This window comes from Oncorhynchus mykiss, chromosome 21, assembly GCF_013265735.2.
Source record: "Oncorhynchus mykiss isolate Arlee chromosome 21, USDA_OmykA_1.1, whole genome shotgun sequence".
In the NCBI taxonomy this organism is placed as follows: Eukaryota; Metazoa; Chordata; class Actinopteri; order Salmoniformes; family Salmonidae; genus Oncorhynchus; species Oncorhynchus mykiss.
In genome coordinates, this window is record NC_048585.1 from 19459650 (window position 1) to 19481982 (window position 22333).

At 41.8% G+C, this 22333-nt stretch overlaps 1 gene segment (V, D, J or C); it reads right to left on the minus strand.

The window, feature by feature from the left end:
• Nucleotides 1-2706: 2706 nt before the first annotated feature.
• Nucleotides 2707-4978, minus strand: LOC110499921. The segment is given in 2 exon segments: nt 2707-3295; nt 4357-4978. Coding segments are annotated over 2 exon segments (354 nt in total).
• Nucleotides 4979-22333: the final 17355 nt, after the last annotated feature.

Genomic DNA, 22333 nt, shown 5'->3' on the forward strand with positions numbered 1-22333 from the left:
GTGATAACACCCATATGTCCAGATTGCATTAGTATTCCTCTTATGTTGCTGTAGTTCATATGTAAACATTGCCTTTACATGTCACATAATACGTTGAATGGACTCTGTGCAACAAGTGTCTCACATCATTTCAGAACAAAAACCCCAGTCTCTGTAAGATCCCTCTGTCAGGAAGTGAATTTCAAGCAAAGATTCAACCATGTTTATTGAGATGGTATAACAAAGTTATAAGCCCCTAAAACAACGTGAGGTTCGGTCAAGAGCAAGACCACTCTCCTGCTAGAACCTTCCAGCACCTTGCCAGACTCTAATTTAGCCCAGTTAAATCTAGTTTACCAATCAGGGCCATGATTGCCTGGACAATCAGCCCCAACCTTTAAAATGCTGCTGCTCACACAAACCTCTTCAACAGGTCTCTTACACAGAGGAGGTGGAAATAGTTGTAGGAGTTGAGCTGAGGAACCTATGGCAGTGGATGCCCCAGAGCCTGAGAATGTCCTTGAAGGATCCTGATACACTGATCCTGAGAAGGTGGATTTTGAGGCATTTATTGTGCAGGTGATAAATTGTACTGCCCAAACGAACAAGAAATCCAAGAAACTGGACATAATTGTATCTGCAGCTGAAAGGTTTTTGGGTCTTCAGGAATTAACAGCAGAAGCATTGCAGGGAATACTGTCTAAAGATGTTTCTCCCTGCCAACCCCCTGAGACTGTGTCGGGACCTGATTAGACAGATGACTTTGACCTATGGAGTACATAAATATTTGTTGATTTTATTTTAGGAACATTTTTCTCCCCTTTCCCTTTTTTCGACATAAATTGAGTGCAGTAATACACCTTTTTGGGGGGGGGGGGGGGGGGGGGGGGTTGTAGTCAAAAAAAAAAACTAAATAATAATAAAAATAACTACAATTTCCTAGTAGCACCAAAGAAAGTAAGTTTGCATAGAGAGGACACTTTGCATTGGCAGCACATGCTTCAGTGGTCTGGGAGTGTTTATAGCCCTGTGAGTTTAAGAGACACTTCATGACTGAGATCTGTCCTTCATGACAACAGAACCCACAACAACCATGACTTTTATCACCATATTCATCTGGACACTTGCTTTCTGCTTCCAAGGTTACAATTTTAATTCAATCTACAGTTTTTACATGTACGGTATATCAATGTTAATATTTATATTCAGAACTATTCATTATTATATGTAATATTTAATTCATATAAATGTTTTTACTATATTTTCAGAATCCAGAGGACAGTATGTTGTGACACAGACTCCGGCAGTGAAAGCTATTGTCCCAGAACAGACAGTCTCTCTGAACTGTAAAACCAGCAGTAATGTTTACAACAATAACTATCTAGCCTGGTACCAACAGAAACCTGGAGGAGCTCCTAAACTCCTTATTTACGATGCTACAACACTTCAGTCTGGGACTCCATCTAGATTCAGTGGCAGTGGATCTGGGAGTGACTTCACTCTGACCATCAGTGGAGTCCAGGCTGAAGATGCAGGAGATTACTACTGTCAGAGTGCACACTACCCCAACAGTGTTTGGGTGTTCACACAGTGATACAGAGCCGTACAAAAACCTCCCTCAGTCAGACTGCACAGTGACTGAGGGAGAAGAGACAGTGACATGGAACACTGATCAGTGACGAAACTTTGAATAACGTTAGAAACCTTCATTCAGATCACATGTTCTCCATTGTCATCAACAGTATCATCATCACCAACATCACCATCATCATCATCATGTCATGGTTGACTCATTATATTTGTCACAGTCTGAAAGTACACCTATAAATGTTATTTGATGCTATAAAACACACACAATATCAGTCCATATTCAAGTGAGGTGATGTTACATCAGCATCCGCACCATAAATAGAATCTCCATATGAACCTCACAACCAAACATGTGATGTGATCATCTAGCATTATATTAACTATCTTGATGAGCAGGTTACTGACTGTTACATTAGTGAATGAGACATGATGCTGGGCTCAAATATGAGACATGTTTATGCACATATCTAATTTAAGTATGATGTCCATTTATTACTGATTACTTATGTATCTGTTATGTCTCCCTCCCTGAATCAACCATAAACGTTCAAACCAGTCCACTCCCCCACATCTGGCCCAGTCCAGGATATTTCAGGCAGTGAAACTGTTCATCAGCTAGACTGGAAGTTGTGGGAGTGAAACTAAAATTTACATAGACAGAGCTGGGTGGTCCTGCATGTCCCAGAATAGAGCTCTAATGTCACCAGATGTTCACTCTGTTACCAGGGTGTTAGAGGTAGAGAAGACTCTATGACTATCTTGCAGATGTGATACTGATAATATTATGTGGACAACTTTTTAAATAAATGTAGCTAAATGCAGGTGTGAGATATCGATCAAATGTTCATTTATAAATCTAGGAGCCAAGCAGGTCAAAAACTTCTGAGAAATATGAATAAAGAGTACCTACTGTACTACAAATGGCTAAACCTCTCCTGTTAATCTGTGAAAATAGTAGTATCCTTTGTTAGTATGAACTACCTGTTAATGACGTTGTGGTTAGAACATAAATAACTAAGCAATAAGGTTTAGGTCAGATAGTTTTCATAGAAACTGTGAGTCCTACTTTATGAAAAATGTTCTATGTCATTCAACATTTAAGACTAAAGTAAAATTATTGAAAGAGACAAAAACATATTTGTTTCTAAGATAAGTCTTTATTTTCATCTATTCATCAAAGCATCAAAGCAAACATTCCTACAGATTCTAATAGTTATATAACAGAACACATCACATCTAACACTGATACAACATCAGTCTACAGAGAGGATTGACACATGAACTCAAGCAAAGCCCCCTGTTAGTCTACATGTCAGTGATCAATAAGACAGAGAACATCTGATCTCAGAACAGAGTCAAAGCAGAGGAACCAGCAGCCTCCCTCCACAGGGGTGTGTGACTGAGGGCTTCTACCCAGAACAGTCAGCCCTCCTCAGGGTCTTGGTGACTGAAGTCTGGGATTTCTGCTGGGCTTCACAGGTCACCTCTCCTGCCTTGGTCCACTCCAGGCCAGTGAGAGTCAGGGTGCTGCTCCAGCTGTACAGGCCATCCTTCTCCAGGACCCTAGAACTGGTCTCCTGCTTCTGGCTGGTCCCGTCCACTTTCCATCTTATGGTCCAGTCTGAGGGGAAGCCCTTGTTGGCCAGACACGTCAGTGTGGCTGTTGTTGTACTGGACAGCTCCTCACTAGAGGGGGGCAGGACGGTGAGGGTGGGGGCACTGTTACCTGGAACAAACAGAACACATCAACTAAGTAATTACAACAAGTACAGCAACACTAAGAGATTATCTCCATTAAGGTCCACAACCAAATAAAGTGAATTGGAAATGCCCTCTAAATATGAATGTAGAAGTTAGATAGTTTAAAAGATGTGGAGAAAACACTGAAGTAATAGGATACAAAGCAGATTTATGAACCAAACAAGTATAAAGTGGTTAAATAACTAGAGTTACTAGTCATATGGTGTCAGTTATACATGTTATACAGATATTGTTTAGGAATGGATCTGACTCATATTCATAGTATTTACATCACATATCAAACATGTTGGATTATGAAGTTAGTTACAACCATAACTGAGATCCTTTGTCTTCACACTAACAGTGAAGTCTACCATGAACACAATGCAACAGTGATGCCTACTTTATCCTATACTATATATTAGTTATAATACCAGAATTAGGAGTTCTAGTCCACAATCTTACAAATCAGAAAGACAAATAAACCTACAATTTAGCATGTCGATGATATAGAATATTATTTGAAAGAAAGGCTCAGTCAAAAGTAATTTGAAAAGCATCTAAAATATCTCAAATGTAAATATGTCAATAGAGACAGAGTTTAGGAAAGTAAATATCCCAAAATGTAGTCTGAAAGACTTATCAAAAGAGCTTGTTACTTACGTCCAACATCAAGTCTGGTCAAGTCACTATTACTGCTGGTACAAAAACCTCCTGACCATTGGGGAAGCTGAATTTCTTTAGACTGTGGTTCAAATATCTAACTCTACTGTGGTAGAACTCTACTATGGTAGAACTCTACTATGGTGTAGTATGTTTATTCATACACTAGAATCTAAAATGTAGAGTAATCACTCATTGTTTAAATTCAGGTCAAAATTGATTAAATGTAATAAAATGGCCTTGAAAAAAATGGCCTTGAATATTTCCCCCAAAATCATGGAGATAAAGTGAGTTACAAAATCCTCAATATCGAAGCTAAATGTATAGAGAAATTGAAACGCGACATATTAACTGTATAAAACAGTTAATTTTGTGTTTACTTACTTGTGATGCTGCAGCTGTTACAGTGAAGATCACTCATACAGAATCATATCAACACAGATACACTTTAACATCTTCCAGGTAGAACAAACACTTCATATTAGCTGTTTCTAGATAATACAAATATGAATTGTATCTTAAATCCAGATATGAGTCATTTTTCCTTCCTCTGTGTATCAGGTGTTCTTCTAGTCTGGAGGTACAGTCCAGCATTAGATCAGTGTTGCTAGTATTCCTCCATATTGTCCATATGAAAGACAACAGCAGCAGCAGTAGTGATAGTGATCCATGTTGTATATTCCTTTATTAAACATGTTGATCTCACATTTAACAGTGGTGGTAAAGTCACAGAGGACAGACAACACTACCAGAGGAATCCCACCAGCTTTAGTTTAGAGAAGTGTTCACTAACTGATTAGAGGAACTTACATGAGAGAACGAGCATGAGTGAACAGACAGTTCATTATATCTGATCATCATCAGAATAATAATATAATGGTGGTGTGACATAAAAGTTACCATACATTAGTTATCAGATAAAACAGTTGCTGTTTGATGTTGTAAAAGGGGCAGCAGGTAGCTAGCGGTTAGAGTGTTGGGCCAGTAACTGAAAGGTCACTAGTTCAAATATCTGGGTCGACAAGGTGAAAAATATGCTGATGTGACCTTGAGCAAAGCACTTAACCCTAATTGCTCCAGGGTCGCCGTTGGCAACGGCAGACCCTGGCCTTGACCCCACTCTCCGAGGTTGTCTCAGGGGGAGTTGGGATATGCAAAAATAAATAATTCCAATTCACACTTGGGCATAAAACTGTGTGAAATAAGACACATTTAATTACCCACCTAATTATTATAAAATAAATCTCAAAATGTATTCTGATGGGATACTACTTGAAACCTGAAATAGATTTGAAACATTAATTTGCATAATGCATCTGCTCCACTGCTCTAAGAGTATTTATATCCCTGTGAGTTTAACACTTCATGACTGAGATCTGTTCTTCATGACAACAGAACCCACAACAACCATGACTTTTATCACCATATTCATCTGGACATTTGTTTTCTACATACAAGGTTACAATTTTGAGAATGTATTGTTGAAAATGAATTAAATCTACAGTGTTTACATGTATCAATGTTAATATTTCTATTCAGAACTATTCATTACTATATGTAATATTTAATTCATACAAATGTTTTTACTATATTTTTCAGAATCCAGAGGACAGTACGTTGTGACACAGACTCCGGTAGTGAAAGCTGTTCTCCCAGAACAGACAGTCTCTCTGAACTGTAAAACCAGCAGTAATGTGTATTCTAATAACTACCTAGCCTGGTACCAACAGAAACCTGGAGGAGCTCCTAAACTCCTTATTTACCGTGCTACAACACTTCAGTCTGGGACTCCATCTAGATTCAGTGGCAGTGGATCTGGGAGTGACTTCACTCTGACCATCAGTGGAGTCCAGGCTGAAGATGCAGGAGATTACTACTGTCAGAGTTTCCACCTTCCCAACAGTGTCTGGGTGTTCACACAGTGATACAGAGCCGTACAAAAACCTCCCTCAGTCAGACTGTACAGTGACTGTACTGATACAGCTGGGACCTACTGCAGGTGCTGAGGGGAGGAGATGATCCAGTACAATGACTTGTGTAGTAGACCTGAACAACAATAGAGTCAAACCAAAGCTATGTCTAGAAGACCTTACATCATAACTGATCACTAAATGTTTCTCCTGAACATTAACTACATGTTGACTCTGTTAAGTAACCATCAACCAATCTGAATGGAGATATTGTGCAATTATCAAAACCCCTAAAGATGACTTGTGTTTTGAAAAGCTAGAATTCAATCAACATGATTCAAACAGATACAATAAAGCCACTAAACATTACCCATACATCCTCCCTCACACTACTGTGGTAGTTCCAGAGAGCAGCAGGTGATGCAGGAGACTGGAGACATCAGAGCTCTGGAGATCTCCCTTTTAGATCAGTCAGTCAGCTGCATCACAGACTGCAGTTACTGAGCCTGACCACTGGAGGGAGACATAAAGCAGCTACTATCTGGTCTAATAACACAGTAATAACAATATGCTCCATTTGTAGATGTCTATAATCATTGCATCAGTCCTCATTCAGCACTTATATCAGAAACCATGTCAGTGATTACATAGCTATCAGGTTTCTACATCACACAACATTTATTAATAACATCTGACTGTCCAGGAAGAGTATTTCAGTGAAAAAGCCAGAGGAGGTGTTATATATGGCCAATATACCGTGGCCAAAGGCTGTTCTTAAGCACAACGCAACACGGTGTGTCTGGACACAGCCCTTAGACAGGTATATTGGCCATATATCACAAACACCCAAGGTTCTTTATTTATATTATAAACTGGTTACCAACATAATTAGAGCAGTATAAATAAAAGTTGTTTTCATACCCATGGTACACGGTTTCATAGACCACGGCTGTCAGCCAGTCATCGTTCAGGGCTCGAAACACCCAGTTTATTATTACATATTAGACACTTTGATTTGAGATATTATAACAGGATTATAAACCCACTTAAACGATCTAAGGTTCTGTCAAGTTATAACCTCTCTCCTGCTACGCCTGGCTAGAATCTTCCAGAACATTCCCAGCCTTTGATTGAGCCCAGATGAGGCTTGTTTACCATTCAAGGCCATGACTGGCTGGACAATCAGCCTCAACCATTAAAATGCTGCTGTTCACACAGATCCCGTCAACTACATTATCCCTGTGGCACCAAAAAGTATGTTTGAATAGTAAGGACACTTTGCATAGACAGCACATGCTTCAGTGCTCTGGGAGTGTTTATATCCCTGTGAGTTTAACACTTCATGACTGAGAGCTGTTCTTCATGACAACAGAACCCACAACAACCATGACTTTTATCACCGTATTCATCTGGACACTTGTTTTCTGCTTCCAAGGTTACAATTTTTTGAATGATTTAAATTTACACTATCGACATGTATATCAATGTTACTAATTCTTTCAAAATGATTGATTATTAAATGTAATACTTCATTCATATAGATGTTTTAATTATATTTTTCAGAATCCAGAGGACAGTACGTTGTGACTCAAACTCCTTCAGTGGAAGCTGCTCTCCCAGGACAGCAAATCTCTCTGAACTGTAAAATCAGCAGTAATGTGTATTCTAATAACTATCTAGCCTGCTGGCAACAGAAACCTGGAGGAGCTCCTAAACTCCTTATTTACCATGCTACAACACTTCAGTCTGGGACTCCGTCTAGATTCAGTGGCAGTGGATCTGGGAGTGACTTCACTCTGACCATCAGTGGAGTCCAGGCTGAAGATGCAGGAGATTACTACTGTCAGAGTGCACACTACTCCAACAGTGTCTGGGTGTTCACACAGTGATGTAGAGTCGTACAAAAACCTCTCTCAGATCTCACAGTAACTGCACTAGTTGAGTGTGACTGTAGGTGCTGAGGGGAAGACACAGTCACATGGAACTCTGACTGAACTGAAATACACTGAGATAAATATATCAGTGATGCTGACAGTAATGTCAACTTATCCACCTTCATGTTAAATCATTCCTTAAGTGATAACACCCATATGTCCAGATTGCATTAGTATTCCTCCTATGTTGCTGTAGTTCATATGTAAACATTGCCTTTACATGTCACATAATACGTTGAATGGACTCTGTGCAACAACAAGTGTCTCACATCATTTCAGAACAAAATCCCCAGTCTCTTTAAGATCCCTCTGTCAGGAAGTTAATTTCAAGCAAAGATTCATCCATGTTTATTGAGATGGTGTAACAAAGTTATAAGCCCCTAAAAAAACATCTATCCTGCTAGAACCTTCCAGCACCTTGCAAGACTCTAATTTAGCCAGACACTAATTTATAATGCTGCTGCTCACACAAACCTCTTCAACAGGTCTCTTACACAGAGGTGATGGAAATAGTTGTAGGAGTTGAGCTGAGGAACCTATGGCAGTGGATGCCCCAGAGCCTGAGAATGTCATTGAAGGATCCTGATACACTGATCCTGAGAAGGTGGATTTTGAGGCATTTATTGTGCAGGTGATAAATTGTACTGCCCAAACGAACAAGAAATCCAAGAAACTGGACATAATTGTATCTGCAGCTGAAAGGTTTTTGGGTCTTCAGGAATATAAGCCGAAGCATTGCAGGGACTACTGTCTGAAGATGTTTCTCCCTGCCAGCCCCCTGAGACTGTGTCGGGACCTGATTAGACAGGTGACTTTGACCTATGGAGTACATAAATATTTCTTGAATTTTTTTTAGGAACATTTTCACCCCTCTCCCTTTTCTCGGCATAAATGAAGTGCAGTAATACAACTTTTTGGGGGGGTTGTAGTCTGAAAAAATAATAATTATGAGAAGAAGAAGAACCTGGAGTGTTTATAGCCCTGTGAGTTTAAGAGACACTTCATGACTGAGATCTGTCCTTCATGACAACAGAACCCACAACAACCATGACTTTTATCACCATATTCATCTGGACACTTGTTTTCTGCTTCCAAGGTTACAATTTTTTTGAATTAAATCTACACTATCGACATGTATATCAATGTTGTTCAAAAGGTTTGATTACTATATGTAATATTTCATTCATATAAATGTTTTTATTATATTTTTCAGAATCCAGAGGACAGTACGTTGTGACTCAGACTCCTACAGTAAAAGCTGCTCTCCCAGGACAGAACATCTTTCTGAAAAGTAAAATCAGCAGTGATGTGTATTCTAATAATCACATAGCCTGGTACCAACAGAAACCTGGAGGAGCTCCTAAACTCCTTATTTACCATGCTACAACACTTCAGTCTGGGACTCCATCTAGATTCAGTGGCAGTGGATCTGGGAGTGACTTCACTCTGACCATCAGTGGAGTCCAGGCTGAAGATGCAGGAGATTACTACTGTCAGAGTGCACACTACTCCAACAGTTTCTGGGTGTTCACACAGTGATACAGAGTCGTACAAAAACCTCCCTCAGTCAGACACCACTATGGTAGTTCCAGAGAGCAGCCAGCTCTGGAGATCTCCCTTTTAGATAAGTTGGGCTACCGAGTGGCGCAGCAGTCTAAGGCACTGCATCTCAATGCTAGAGGCGTCACTACAGATGCTGGTTTGATCCCGGGCTGAATCACAAACAGCAGTGATTGGGAGTCATAGTAAAAAATTATTTGTTCTTAACTGACTTGCCTACATAGTACATTTAAAAATATATATATTTATATATTTTTAAATGAAGTCAGTCAGCAGCATTTAAGTCTTTGAATGCCAAGTTAACAAACAGATCACTGACCATTTCGAATCCCACCGTACCTTCTCCGCTGTGCAATCCGGTTTCCGAGCTGGTCATGGGTGCACCTCAGCCACGCTCAAGGTACTAAACGATATCATAACCGCCATCGATAGAAGACAGTACTGTGCAGCCGTCTTCATCGACCTGGCCAAGGCTTTCGACTCTGTCAATACATTAAAATATTCTTATTGGCAGACTCAACAGCCTTGGTTTCTCAAATGACTGCCTCTCCTGGTTCACCAACTACTTCTCAGATAGAGTTCAGTGTGTCAAATCGGAAGACCTGTTGTCCGGACCTCTGGCAGTCTCTATGGGGGTGCTACAGGGTTAAATTCTCGGGCCGACTCTTTTCTCTGTATATATCAAAGATGTCGCTCTTGCTGCGGGTTATTCCTTGATCCAGATGACACCATTCTGTATACATCTGGCCCTTATTTGGACACTGTGTGAACAAACCTCCAAACAAGCTTCAATTCCATACAACACTCCTTCCGTGGCCTCCAACTGCTCTTAAAAGCTCATAAAACTAAATGTGTGCTCTTCAACCCATTGCTGCCCACACCCGCCCGTGCGACTAGCATCACTACTCTGGACAGTTCTGAATTAGAATATGTGGACAACTACAAATACCTAGGTGCAAGGCTGGACTGTAAACTCTCCTTCCAGACTCATATTAAACATTTCCAATCCAAAATTAAATCCAGAATCGGCTTCCTATTTCACAACAAAGCCTCCTTCACGCACACTGCCGTACTGACTATCCTACCGATCCTCAGCTTCAGCAATGTCATTTACAAAATAGCTTCCAACACTACTCAGAAAACTGGATGCAGTCTTTCACAGTGTCATCCATTATGTCACCAAAGCCCCATATACCACCCATAACCGCGACCTGAATGCTCTCGTCGGCTGGCCCTCGCTACATATTTGTCGCCAGACCCACTGGCTCCAGGTCATCTACAAGTCTTAGCTAGGTAAAGCTCTGCCTTATCTCAGCTCACTGGTCACCATAACAACACCCACCCGTAGCACGCACTCCAACAAGTATATCTCACTGGTCATCCCCAAAGTCGCCTTTCCTTCCAGTTCTCTGCTGCCAATGACTGGAGCGAATTGAAAAAATATCTGTAGATGGAATCTTATATCTCCCTCTCTAACTTTAAGCACCAGCTGTCAGAGCAGCTCACAGATCACTGCACCTGTACATAGCCCATCTGTAAATAGCCCATCCAACTACCTCATCCCCATTTTATTACTTACCCTCTTGCTCTTTTGCACCCCAGTATCTATTCTTGCACATCATCATCTGCACATCTACAGTATCTCTCCAGTATTAATGCTAAATTGTAATTATTTTTGCCTCTCGGGCCTATTTATTGCTTACCTCCCTACTCTTCTGCATTTGCACAGACTGTACATAGCTTTTTCAATTTTCCTTTTCTTTTGTGTTATTTACTGTACGATTGTTTATGTGTAAGTCTGTGTTGTTGTTTTTGTCGCACTGCTTTGCTTCATCTTGGCCAGGTCGCAGTTGTAAATGAGAACTTGTTCTCAACTGGCCTACCTGGTTAAATAAAGGTGAAATAAATAGAGGAATTGATCAGAGAAACCTGCATAATGTAAGTGTCCATCTTGTGACGACCCTCCCACTCTGTCTGCCGTATTCTGTCTTTGTTTTTGTTTCCTTATTAGGATGCCGGTGGGCGGAGTTGAGAGGGTCGTCAGCTACATGGGAAACACCTGGGCCCAGGTGTTTCCCAGGATAAATACACCACTTCCCCATTCATGGGGTAGACTCTCTCCATGCAGACACATTTGTAGATTGTGTTGTGGTTCTTGGTGGCCTTTTGTTGTTTGCTTTGGCACCTTTCAACACCCTGCATTATCACATTCATGCATGCAAAACACTCACTTACACTACTGATTACACACATCATTGTATATTTTCCTTAGTTGCTTTAGTCAATAAATATATATTTTGTTACTCCTTATCTCCACGTTGTCTCCCTTTGTTACGGGCTTTGAGCCGGTTCGTGACAAGTGGGGGCTCATCCGGGATCTTTGAACTATTGGTTTGGGAGATCGTGGAGGTACGTGTTTGGTTTGCATATTGTGTTTGAGTTTAATAGGCCCAGTATTGGTTGCCTTTGTTGTTTGGGTTGTGTGCTGCGTTGGAGAGAGTATAATGGTTAGTTTCCAGGCCCTGCCTAGCCTGGAAATGTTTGTTCTACTTTCTGTTGGGACATCAGTCTGAGGTGAGTAATCGGCTGTGTACCTCAGTGGGAGATTTGGGTAGGGTAGTGGAACTTGCTACCTGGAGCTATAGCCTTTTTCCCCTGATAGGCTTAGCGACATGTTTAATTTTTTTTGGAATATGTTGGGCATGGTTAATGTTTGTTATTTTTGTGTGGTGTCTGTGGACTGAGCAGTTGTCTCGGGGGCACATCCATGGCTTGGTGGAATTTACCAGCATGCTGGGGAGTTTTTCCTTGCCAGCGGGCTACAGTGTGTAAATTCCCACCGCAAATCTGCACGAAGACTAGGGTTGAGTTATTGTAGGTTTTGGGGAAGCTCCGTATCTCATCTCTCTTCTGTGGTGCTCAGGGTGATTGTCAATTCTCCGGTTGTGGTCTGGTGTGCTCAGCAGAGGGGAAGAGCAAGATTTTTTTTTTTTTTGTAACTATGGCATCTTATATAGATGAATTAATTCGCTTTCCATCGGAGGAATTGTTAGATTTAGGTACTAAAGAACAGCTGTTGAAGGTCGCTGAACACTACAACGTTGAGATTAGTGATAAACGTCTAAAGAATTCTATTAGGTTGATATTGAAGGCCAATCTGATGGAGAGTGGTATTCTTGAAGTTACCACTAGGCCAGCCTCTGCTGAGAATTTGTCTTCTCCCCATAATGTTACAATGGCCATTCCATCGGTTAGTCCAAGTAGCCTTCTTTTTGAACAGCAGAAAGAACTGCTTTTGTTACAGCTAGAGCATGATCGTGAGAAGCTAGAGCATGATCGTGAGAAGCTAGAGCATGATCGTGTAAAGTATGAAAAGGAATTGGCATTTAAACAAGATATGGAGCGTGCTAAAATCAAGTTGCAACAAGAACGTATAGAGTTGGTTAGGGAAGGAAAGATCTCAGGGGAGAGTTTGTTTTGGGAAGGTGATCCAGATTTACCTAGGGGTAGTTCCTCTTTTGGTTGTGCCCCAGAGACATTTGATATTGTTGGGAACTTACGGTTATTGCCTCAGTTTAATAAAAGGGATCCTGAGACATTATTTTCGTTGTTTGAGCGCGTTGCTGACGCTAGGAGTTGGCCTGATTCTGACCGTACTTTAATGTTGCAGTGTGTGCTGACTGGTAAAGCGCAGGAAGCAAATTCAGCTCTTAGTGTACACGACAGTGCCAATTATGCTAAAGTTAAAACAGCTGTGTTACAGATTCATAAATTGGTCCCTGAGGCTTACCGCCAATGATTTAGAACTTTAAAAAGGGATGATAAGCAGACTCATGTTGAGTTTGCGTGACAATTATCTTTACAGTTTAATCGCTGGTGTTCCGCCTCTGCAGTTGTGACTTTCCAAGGGCTGTGTGATCTGATTATGTTAGAGCAATTTAATAACCTGTTGCATCTCTAGGGGCGCTATTTCATTTTTGGATAAAAAACGTTCCTGTTTTAAGAGCGATATTTTGTCACGAAAAGATGCTCGACTATACATATATTGACAGTTTTGGAAAGAAAACACTTTTTTTTTTTTTTTTTGTCTGTGAGTGCCCCAGAACTCATTCTACAGGCGAAACCAAGATGAAACGTCAAACAGGAAATGAGCAGAATTTCTGAAGCTCTGTTTTCTAATGTCTCCTTATATGGCTGTGAATGCGACAGGAATAAGCTTAGACCTTCTGCCGTTTCCCCAAGATGTCGGCAGCATTGTGACGTATTTGTAGGCATATCATTGGAAGATTGACCATAAGAGACTACATTTTCCAAGTGTCCGCCTGGTGTCCTGCGTCGAAACTGGTGCGCAAAGCCAGGTGCAAGTATTTTTCCATTTGATTGAGAGGAGAAACCATGCTTCCACGAACGATATATCATCGAAGAGATATGTGAAAAACACATTGAGGATTGATTCTAAACAACGTTTGCCATGTTTTCAGTCGATATTATGGAGTTAATTTGGAAAAAAATTCACGTTTTGAGGACTGAATTTTCGTTTTTTTTTGGTAGCCAAATGTGATGTACAAAACGGAGCTATTTCTAATACACAAAGAATCTTTTTGGAAAAACTGAGCATTTGCTATCTAACTGAGTCTCCTCATTGAAAACATCCGAAGTTCTTCAAAGGTAAATTATTTTATTTGAAGGCTTTTATGTTTTTGTTGAAATGTTGCGTGCTGGATGCTAATGCTAACGCTAAATGCTACGCTAGCTAGCTACTTTTACACAAATGATTGTTTTCCTATGGTTGAGAAGCATATTTTGAAAATCTGAGATGACAGTGTTTACAAAAGGCTAAGCTTGAGAGATGGCATATTTATTTCATTTCACTTGCGATTTTCATGAATAGTTAACGTTGCGTTATGGTAATGAGCTTGAGTCTGTATTCACGATCCCGGATCCGGGATGGGGAGATCAGAAAGGTTAAGGACACAATTCCTGATCGTATTGCCACGTATATTAACGAACAGAAAGTAAAGAATGTCGCTGAAGCTGCGGTTTTGGCGGACGAGTATGTGTTGACTCACAAAAGTGTCTTTGCAGAGCACCGTATTCGGAAAGAGTGGGGGCGTTCGGATAGATTTGGGCTTCGCTCACCGAGATACTTTGGTTCACGGGCAGAGTTCTATTCAACTAGGGTTGAGCCTGACTCCCATGGTAAAGCTGACTTTGGGCAGGAGTGTCACTACTGTCAAGGTTCAGGTCATTGGAAAAACGAATGTCCACCTCTCAGGTCAAAGGGTGCTTACGCTAAATCCAAGCCTACCGCGTTAGCTGCACCTGTTCCACATCAGTTCACTCATGACTCATTTCCTCAGGCCCAGGAGAATGTGAAAGTCCATATTGATCCAGACTATTTACCTTTCATTACGGAAGGTTTTGTGTCTATGTTAGGAAGTAAAGACCTAGTGCCAGTAAAGATCCTGAGAGACACGGGTGCCTCTGAATCATTTGTGTTGGAATCTGTGTTACCCTTTTCTGCTAAGACTGATTCGGGGAATAGTGTTCTAATTAGGGGAATAGGTTTGAACACTCTGTCAGTTCCATTGCATAAACTGATGTTGGATTGTGGGCTGGTGAAGGGTGAAGTTGTTGTGGGGGTGCGTCCTTCGTTGCCTATTGAGGGTATCAACGTTATCCTTGGGAATAACTTGGCTGGTGAGCGTGTATGGCCTGTCGTGTTTCCATCTCTAGTGGTTTCCACTAAGCCGTCATTTGTTGGGATTCCTGATGAGTGTGTACAGAGTTTCCCAGAGGTGTTCTCTGCGTGTGCAGTGACACGTTCTATGAGCCGTGGCGAATTGGTCACTGCGCTGACTAATGATAATAATACAAAGAAGTATGTCACTGTTTTCCCTGTTATTCCGTTATCTGTAACCCGTTCAGATCTAATTAATGCGCAACGGGATGACCCCACGTTAGAAGAGTTGAGTGACCAAATTGTGCCTGTAGAACAGTTGGGAGATTTTCTCCAAGAGGATGTCCTGATGAGAAAGTGGGTGTCTCATGATAATTGTTTTCTGGGGGAGGCAATTAGTCAGGTTGTTGTACCAGTTAAGCTTCGTGAGTTGGTGTTGGAAACTTCCCACAGCGATGTTGCTGGACATATGGGGGTGAGGAAAACCTACAATCGCATTTTAAGACATTTCTTTTGGCCTAAATTAAAGAGGGATGTTTCTGATTTTATCAAAACTTGTCACACCTGTCAATTAACTGGTAAGCCTAATCAAGCTATTAACCGGTACCATTGTTTCCTATTCCTGTACTCAGCCAACCTTTTGAGTATTTGATTATTGACTGTGTGGGTCACTCTCCGATCTATCACAACTAAATCTGTGTTAAAAGCTTTGACTCAGTTTCTCTCATTGTTTGGAATCCCTAAGGTCATTCAGAGTGATCAAGGATCTAATTTCATCTCTAATCTGTTTAGTCAGGTTCTTCAACAGCTCCATATTAAACACAATTTGTTTAAAAAAAGTCAAGGAGCACTGGAACGTTTCCATCAAACTCTTAAGTCTTTGTTGAGAGCTTATTGTACTGAGATGGATAAGGATTGGGAGGAGGGGTTGCCTTGGTTACTGTTAGCCGCTAGGGAGGTTTCACAGGAGAGCACGGGTTTCAGTCCAAATGACCTTGTGTTTGGACATAGGGTGCGTGGACTTTTGTCTGTTCTCCAGGATGACTGGAAGTCTCCCGAGCCTCCTCAGTCCCTGTTATCGTATGTGTGTGATTTCCGGCGACGGCTGTATGCCGCTGATGAAATGGCTAAAGAGGAGTTATCATCTTCACAGGAGAGGATGAAGGGCATATTTGATATCCGAGCTGAGTCTCGTCACTTTAGTCCGGGTGACCAGGTTCTTGCTCTGCTGCCAATTGTTGGTTCTCCTTTTCAAGCCAAGTTTCAAGGTCCATATACAGTGTTGCGCCAGTACACTGAGCAAAATTATCTAGTGGCCACTCCAGAACGGAGGAAAGCACACCAGCTGTGCCATGTAAATCTGTTAAAACCCTATTATGCACGTTCCTCTGAGACTGAACAGTGGGATTCTGCAGAGGACGCTAAACCTGTTCTTTTGGCTGATACCGTTGTTTCCTTGGGTTCTTGTCGTGCTAGATCTGTGTATGAGGAGAAAGATGTTCCTGGTCCTGACGATTGTATATTGCAGGGTAGATTGAAAAATTCAGAAACACTGGATATCTTAGACAGTCTTCTCACTCACCTACCTATTGATGGGCGGAAAGAGATGGTTGGTCTGATTCAGAGATTTCCAGGTTTGTTTTCTGATACACCTACACGTACAAACTTAATGGAACATGATATTGACATTGGAAATGCTGACCCCATTCGTCAGCGGTTCTATAGAGTTTCTTCAGAGAAACTACGTTGTCTGGATGCTGAGGTCAAGTACATGCTGGAGAGTAAGATAGCAGAGCCTTCTTTCTCCAGTTGGGCTTCTCCCTGTATCTTGGTCAGTAAACCGAATGGAACAAACCGATTTTGTACCTACCGTAAGGTAAACAGTGTCACAAAGCCAGATTTATTTCCTCTTCCTCGGATGGAGGACTGTGTTGATCAAGTCGGTGCAGCTAAGTTTGTGAGCAAATTTGACCTGTTAAAAGGCTATTGGCAGGTGCCACTGACGACTAGGGCACGTGAAATCTCTGCCTTTATTACACCCTTTGGTCTGTACTCGTATTCGGTTATGAGTTTCGGTCTGCGTAATGCACCTGCGACTTTTCAGCGACTTATGAACAGGGTTGTCGCCGGTCTGACCGGGTGCGCTGTTTATTTGGACGATGTAGTGATATATGCAGATACTTGGGAAGAACATCTGTCCCGTATTCAAGTCTTGGTCGACCGTCTGGCTGCGGCTCGCCTCACAATCAATCTGGCTAAATGTGAGTTTTCTCAGGCAACCGTTACATACCTTGGAAAAGTGGTTGGGCAGGGTGAAGTGTGTCCTGTTCGGGCTAAAGTGGTGGCTATTGATGCTTTTCCATCACCAACTGCTAAAAAGGAACTGATGCGTTTCTTGGGCATGATTGGTTATTACCATAGTTTTTGTAGTAACTTCTCTACTGTGGTCGCTCCCTTGACGGATATGCTGAAAGCTAAGGCTGTTTACGTTTGGTCTACTCGTTGTCAACACGCTTTTGAAGATGCAAAGAGGTTGCTTACCTCAACTCCGGTGCTGGCTGCTCCTCGCATGGATTTGTCATTTACCTTGCAGGTGGATGCTAGTCATGTGGGGGTAGGTGCAGTTTTGCTGCGAGCAGATGTGTCTGGGGTTGAGAGGCCTGTTAGTTTCTTTTCCAAAAAGTTTAACGATTATCAGTTGAATTATTCGGTTATTGAAAAGGAAGCGCTAGCACTCATTTGGGCGCTACAACACTTCGAAGTGTATGTCGGGTCGGGGGTAGTACCTATTGTGGTCTACACCGACCATAACCCCCTCACTTTTTTGAGGTCCATGATGTGTCCACCAGAGGATAATGCGATGGTGTTTATTTTTACAATCTTTCCATCTCGATGTGCGGCACATCAGGGGGAATGAAAACGTGATTGCTGATGCGCTCTCTCGTGCACCCTGTTCCTAAATGTTTACGTGACTGACCATTGTTTTGTATTGTCATGTTCTCTCTGTCCTGTCTTTTCCCTCCTGGTCTTGTTTCCTTCTTTCCTCTTAAATGTTGCTTCCTGTGCGAAGGTTGCTGAGGTTTGGGGAGGAGGTTGGCTGGGGCAAATTGTAAGTGTAACACATAACCCCTCACCAATTTGGGACGCAGGAGGCTGTGTCAATTTGGGACTGCAGGGGCTGGTATGTTGTTCCGGGGTCCTTGTTGGTCCCCGGTTTTATGGGGGGGAATGTGACGACCCTCCCACTCTGTCTGCCGTATTCTGTCTTTGTTTTTGTTTCCTTATTAGGATGCCGGTGGGCGGAGTTGAGAGGGTCGTCAGCTACATGGGCCCAGGTGTTTCCCAGGATAAATACACCACTTCCCCATTCATGGGGTAGACTCTCTCCATGCAGACACATTTGTAGATTGTGTTGTGGTTCTTGGTGGCCTTTTGTTGTTTGCTTTGGCACCTTTCAACACCCTGCATTATCACATTCATGCATGCAAAACACTCACTTACACTACTGATTACACACATCATTGTATATTTTCCTTAGTTGCTTTAGTTAATAAATGTATATTTTGTTACTCCTTATCTCCACGTTGTCTCCCTTTGTTACGGGCTTTGAGCCGGTTCGTGACAATCTCATTACACTTTTTTACATTTTATCTCTGTCCTGTAGGTGACAGAAAATCCACATACTCTTTCTACCATATCCTATATCCCCGACATGATTTATGTTACATGATTATTTTCGACGGAACGTTGGTGGAACGCCGCAGCGATGTGTCTCTCCAAGAGCACCCTGGAGAGGCGCACTGGGAATGGACAAGCAAAATGTTTTGCGCCCCTGCCTTTGTCAAAGTGGGCACTGCTTATCATAGGGCTGCATCAGCGCTCACCTAAAAAGCCCATATGCCACTGGCTGAGAGAAATTATCATTGTTTTTAGGCAGAATTATGGGAGGTTTTATATGTTGCTGTATGTGTGTCTTGGTCAGTTTAGCTCAGAAAATGCCGCCCTCGTCAATCTAACGCCATAGGTGGCCACCTAATCCTGCCTAATGAGCGGGCTGGCCGTGCCAATGATCACTGGAAGGTGTAAACTGACTGGTTTCCATGGATATCAATATGTTACCATAGCATATTACCATAACAATAATAAACAGATAAAGTGATATATGTTCAGAAGTTACATGATATATGACTTTTAAAAATCTCCATTATTCATTATAGTTTTGTCTTGCTAAAAAACAACCAATAACCAATAATAGCATTGTATTTATGCCCCTTTTATTCACGTAATTTAATATTACTTGAAAGTTACAATCGCTTCAGGCTCCCAAGCCCTCAAAAAATCCACAAATACACTTTACAACCAGCTGTGGAAATCCAATGGATGTGATCATCAACAGCAGCATATTCACTTTTTTCATGAAGTAGGTCACGGACTGTTAGCTCTGTGAATGAGACCTGACGCTGGATTCAACATGAGACACATGTAAACTATCATCATAAAGTAGAAAACCCATTATATCTGTTATTAATTACATGTTGGCATATCTGTTATGTCTCCCTTCCTGAATCCACCATAGAGGTTAAAACCAGTCACTCCCTCACATCTGGCCCAGTCCAGGGTATTTCAGACAGTGAAACTGTTCATCTGCTAGACTGGTCGCTGTGGGAGTGAAACTGAGATTTACATAGACAGGGTTGAGTGGTTCTGCTTGTCCCAGAATAGAGCAGCACTGTCACCAGATGTTCACTCTGTTACCAGGGGGTTGGAGGTAGAAAATACTCTTTGACTATCTTGACGATATGATACCGGTGAAATGATGTGGATCTTGTAAAACAAACATTGCTTAATGTAGGTGTGATCACATCGGTGAGAGTCCAAGATATGTGTCTTTATGAGTCTATAAATCAAGCATGGTCAAAAAATGTTCCAAAAATATGAATCAAATTAACCATCACCTACTACATGTGGCTAAACCTGTCCTGTTAATCTGATAACATTGTAGTGTCTAGACCTCTCCTGTTAAATGTGCAACAAGAGGAAAAAGAACTCTGGACCACATACAGTGGGGCAAAAAAAGTATTTTGTCAGCCACCAATTGTGCAAGTTCTCCCACTTAAAAAGATGAGAGAGCCCTGTAATTTTCATCATAGGTACACTTCAACTATGACAGACAAAATGAGAAAAAAAATCCAGAATATCACGATGTAGGATTTTTTATTAATTTATTTGCAAATTATGGTGGAAAATAAGTATTTGCTCAATAACCAAAGTTTATCTCAATACTTTGTTATCTACCCTTTGTTTGCAATGACAGAGGTCAAACGTTTTCTGTAAGTCTTCACAAGGTTTTCACACACTGTTGCTGGTATTTTGGCCCATTCCTCCATGCAGATCTCCTCTAGAGCAGTGATGTTTTGGGGCTGTTGCTGGGCAACACGGACTTTCAACTCCCTCCAAAGATTTTCTATGGGGTTGAGATCTGGAGACTGGCTAGGCCACTCCAGGACCTTGAAATTCTTCTTACGAAGCCACTCCTTCGTTGCCCGGGCGGTGTGTTTGGGATCATTGTCATGCTGAAAGACCCAGCCACGTTTCATCTTCAATGCCCTTGTTGATGGAAGGAGGTTTTCACTCAAAATCTCACGATACATGGCCCGTCATTCTTTCCTTTACACGGATCAGTCGTCCTGGTCCCTTTGCAGAAAAACAGCCCCAAAGCATGATGTTTCCACCCCATGCTTCACAGTAGGTATGGTGTTCTTTGGATGCAACTCTGCATTCTTTGTCCTCCAAACACGACGAGTTGAGTTTTTACCAAAAAGTTCTATTTTGGTTTCATCTGACCATATGACATTCTCCCAATCTTCTTCTGGATCATCCAAATGCTCTCTAGCAAACTTCAGACGGGGCTGGACATGTACTGGCTTAAGCAGGGGGACACGTCTGGCACTGCAGGATTTGAGTCCCTGGCGGCGTAGTGTGTTACTGATGGTAGGCTTTGTTACTTTGGTCCCAGCTCTCTGCAGGTCATTCACTAGGTCCCCCCCCGTGTGGTTCTGGGATTTTTGCTCACCGTTCTCGTGATCATTTTGACCCCACGGGGTGAGATCTTGCGTGGAGCCCCAGATCGAGGGAGATTATCAGTGGTCTTGTATGTCTTCCATTTCCTAATAATTGCTCCCACAGTTGATTTATTCAAACCAAGCTGCTTACCTATTGCAGATTCAGTCTTCCCAGCCTGGTGCACGTCTACAATTTTGTTTCTGGTGTCCTTTGACAGCTCTTTGGTCTTGGCCATAGTGGAGTTTGGAGTGTGACTGTTTGAGGTTGTGGACAGGTGTCTTTTATACTGATAACAAGTTCAAACAGGTGCCATTAATACAGGTAACGAGTGGAAGACAGAGGAGCCTCTTAAAGAAGAAGATACAGGTCTGTGAGAGCCAGAAATACTTATTGTCCACCATAATTTGCAAATAAATTCATTAAAAATCCTACAATGTGATTTTTTGGATTTTTTTCCCTCATTCTGTGTGTCATGAAGTGTACCTGAAGTGTACCTATGATGAAAATTACAGACCTCTCTCATCTTTTTAAGTGGGAGAACTTGCACAATTGGTGGCAGACTAAATACTTTTTTGCCCCACTGTATACTACACACAGACGCATACAAAGCTCTCCCTTGCCCTCCATTTTGCAAATCTGACCATAATTAAATCCTCCTGATTCCTGCTTACGAGCTCAAATTAAAGCAGGAAGCACCAGTGACATGATCAATAAAAAAGTGGTTAGATTCTAAGCTACAGGACTGTTTGCTGGCACAGACTGGAATATGTTCCGGGATTCCATCAATGGCATTGAGGAGTACACCGCATCAGTCATTGGCTTCATCAATAAGTGCATCGATGACGTCATCCCCACAGTGACCATACGTACATACTGGTGTCTGGTTAGACTGTAAACTCTCCTTCCAGACTTACATTGAGCATCTCCAATCCAAAATTAAATCTAGAATTGGCTTCCTATATCACAACAAAGCATCCTTCACTCATGCTGCCAAACATACCCTCGTAAAATTGACCATCCTACCGATCCTCGACTTCGGTGATGTCATCTATAAAATTGGCTCCAACACTCTACTCAACAAACTGGATGCAGTCTATCACAGTGCCATCCGTTTTGTCACCAAAGCCCCATACACTACCCACCATTGCGACCTGTACGCTCTCGTTGGTTGGCCCTCGCTCCATACTCGTCACCAAACTGACTGGCTACAGGTT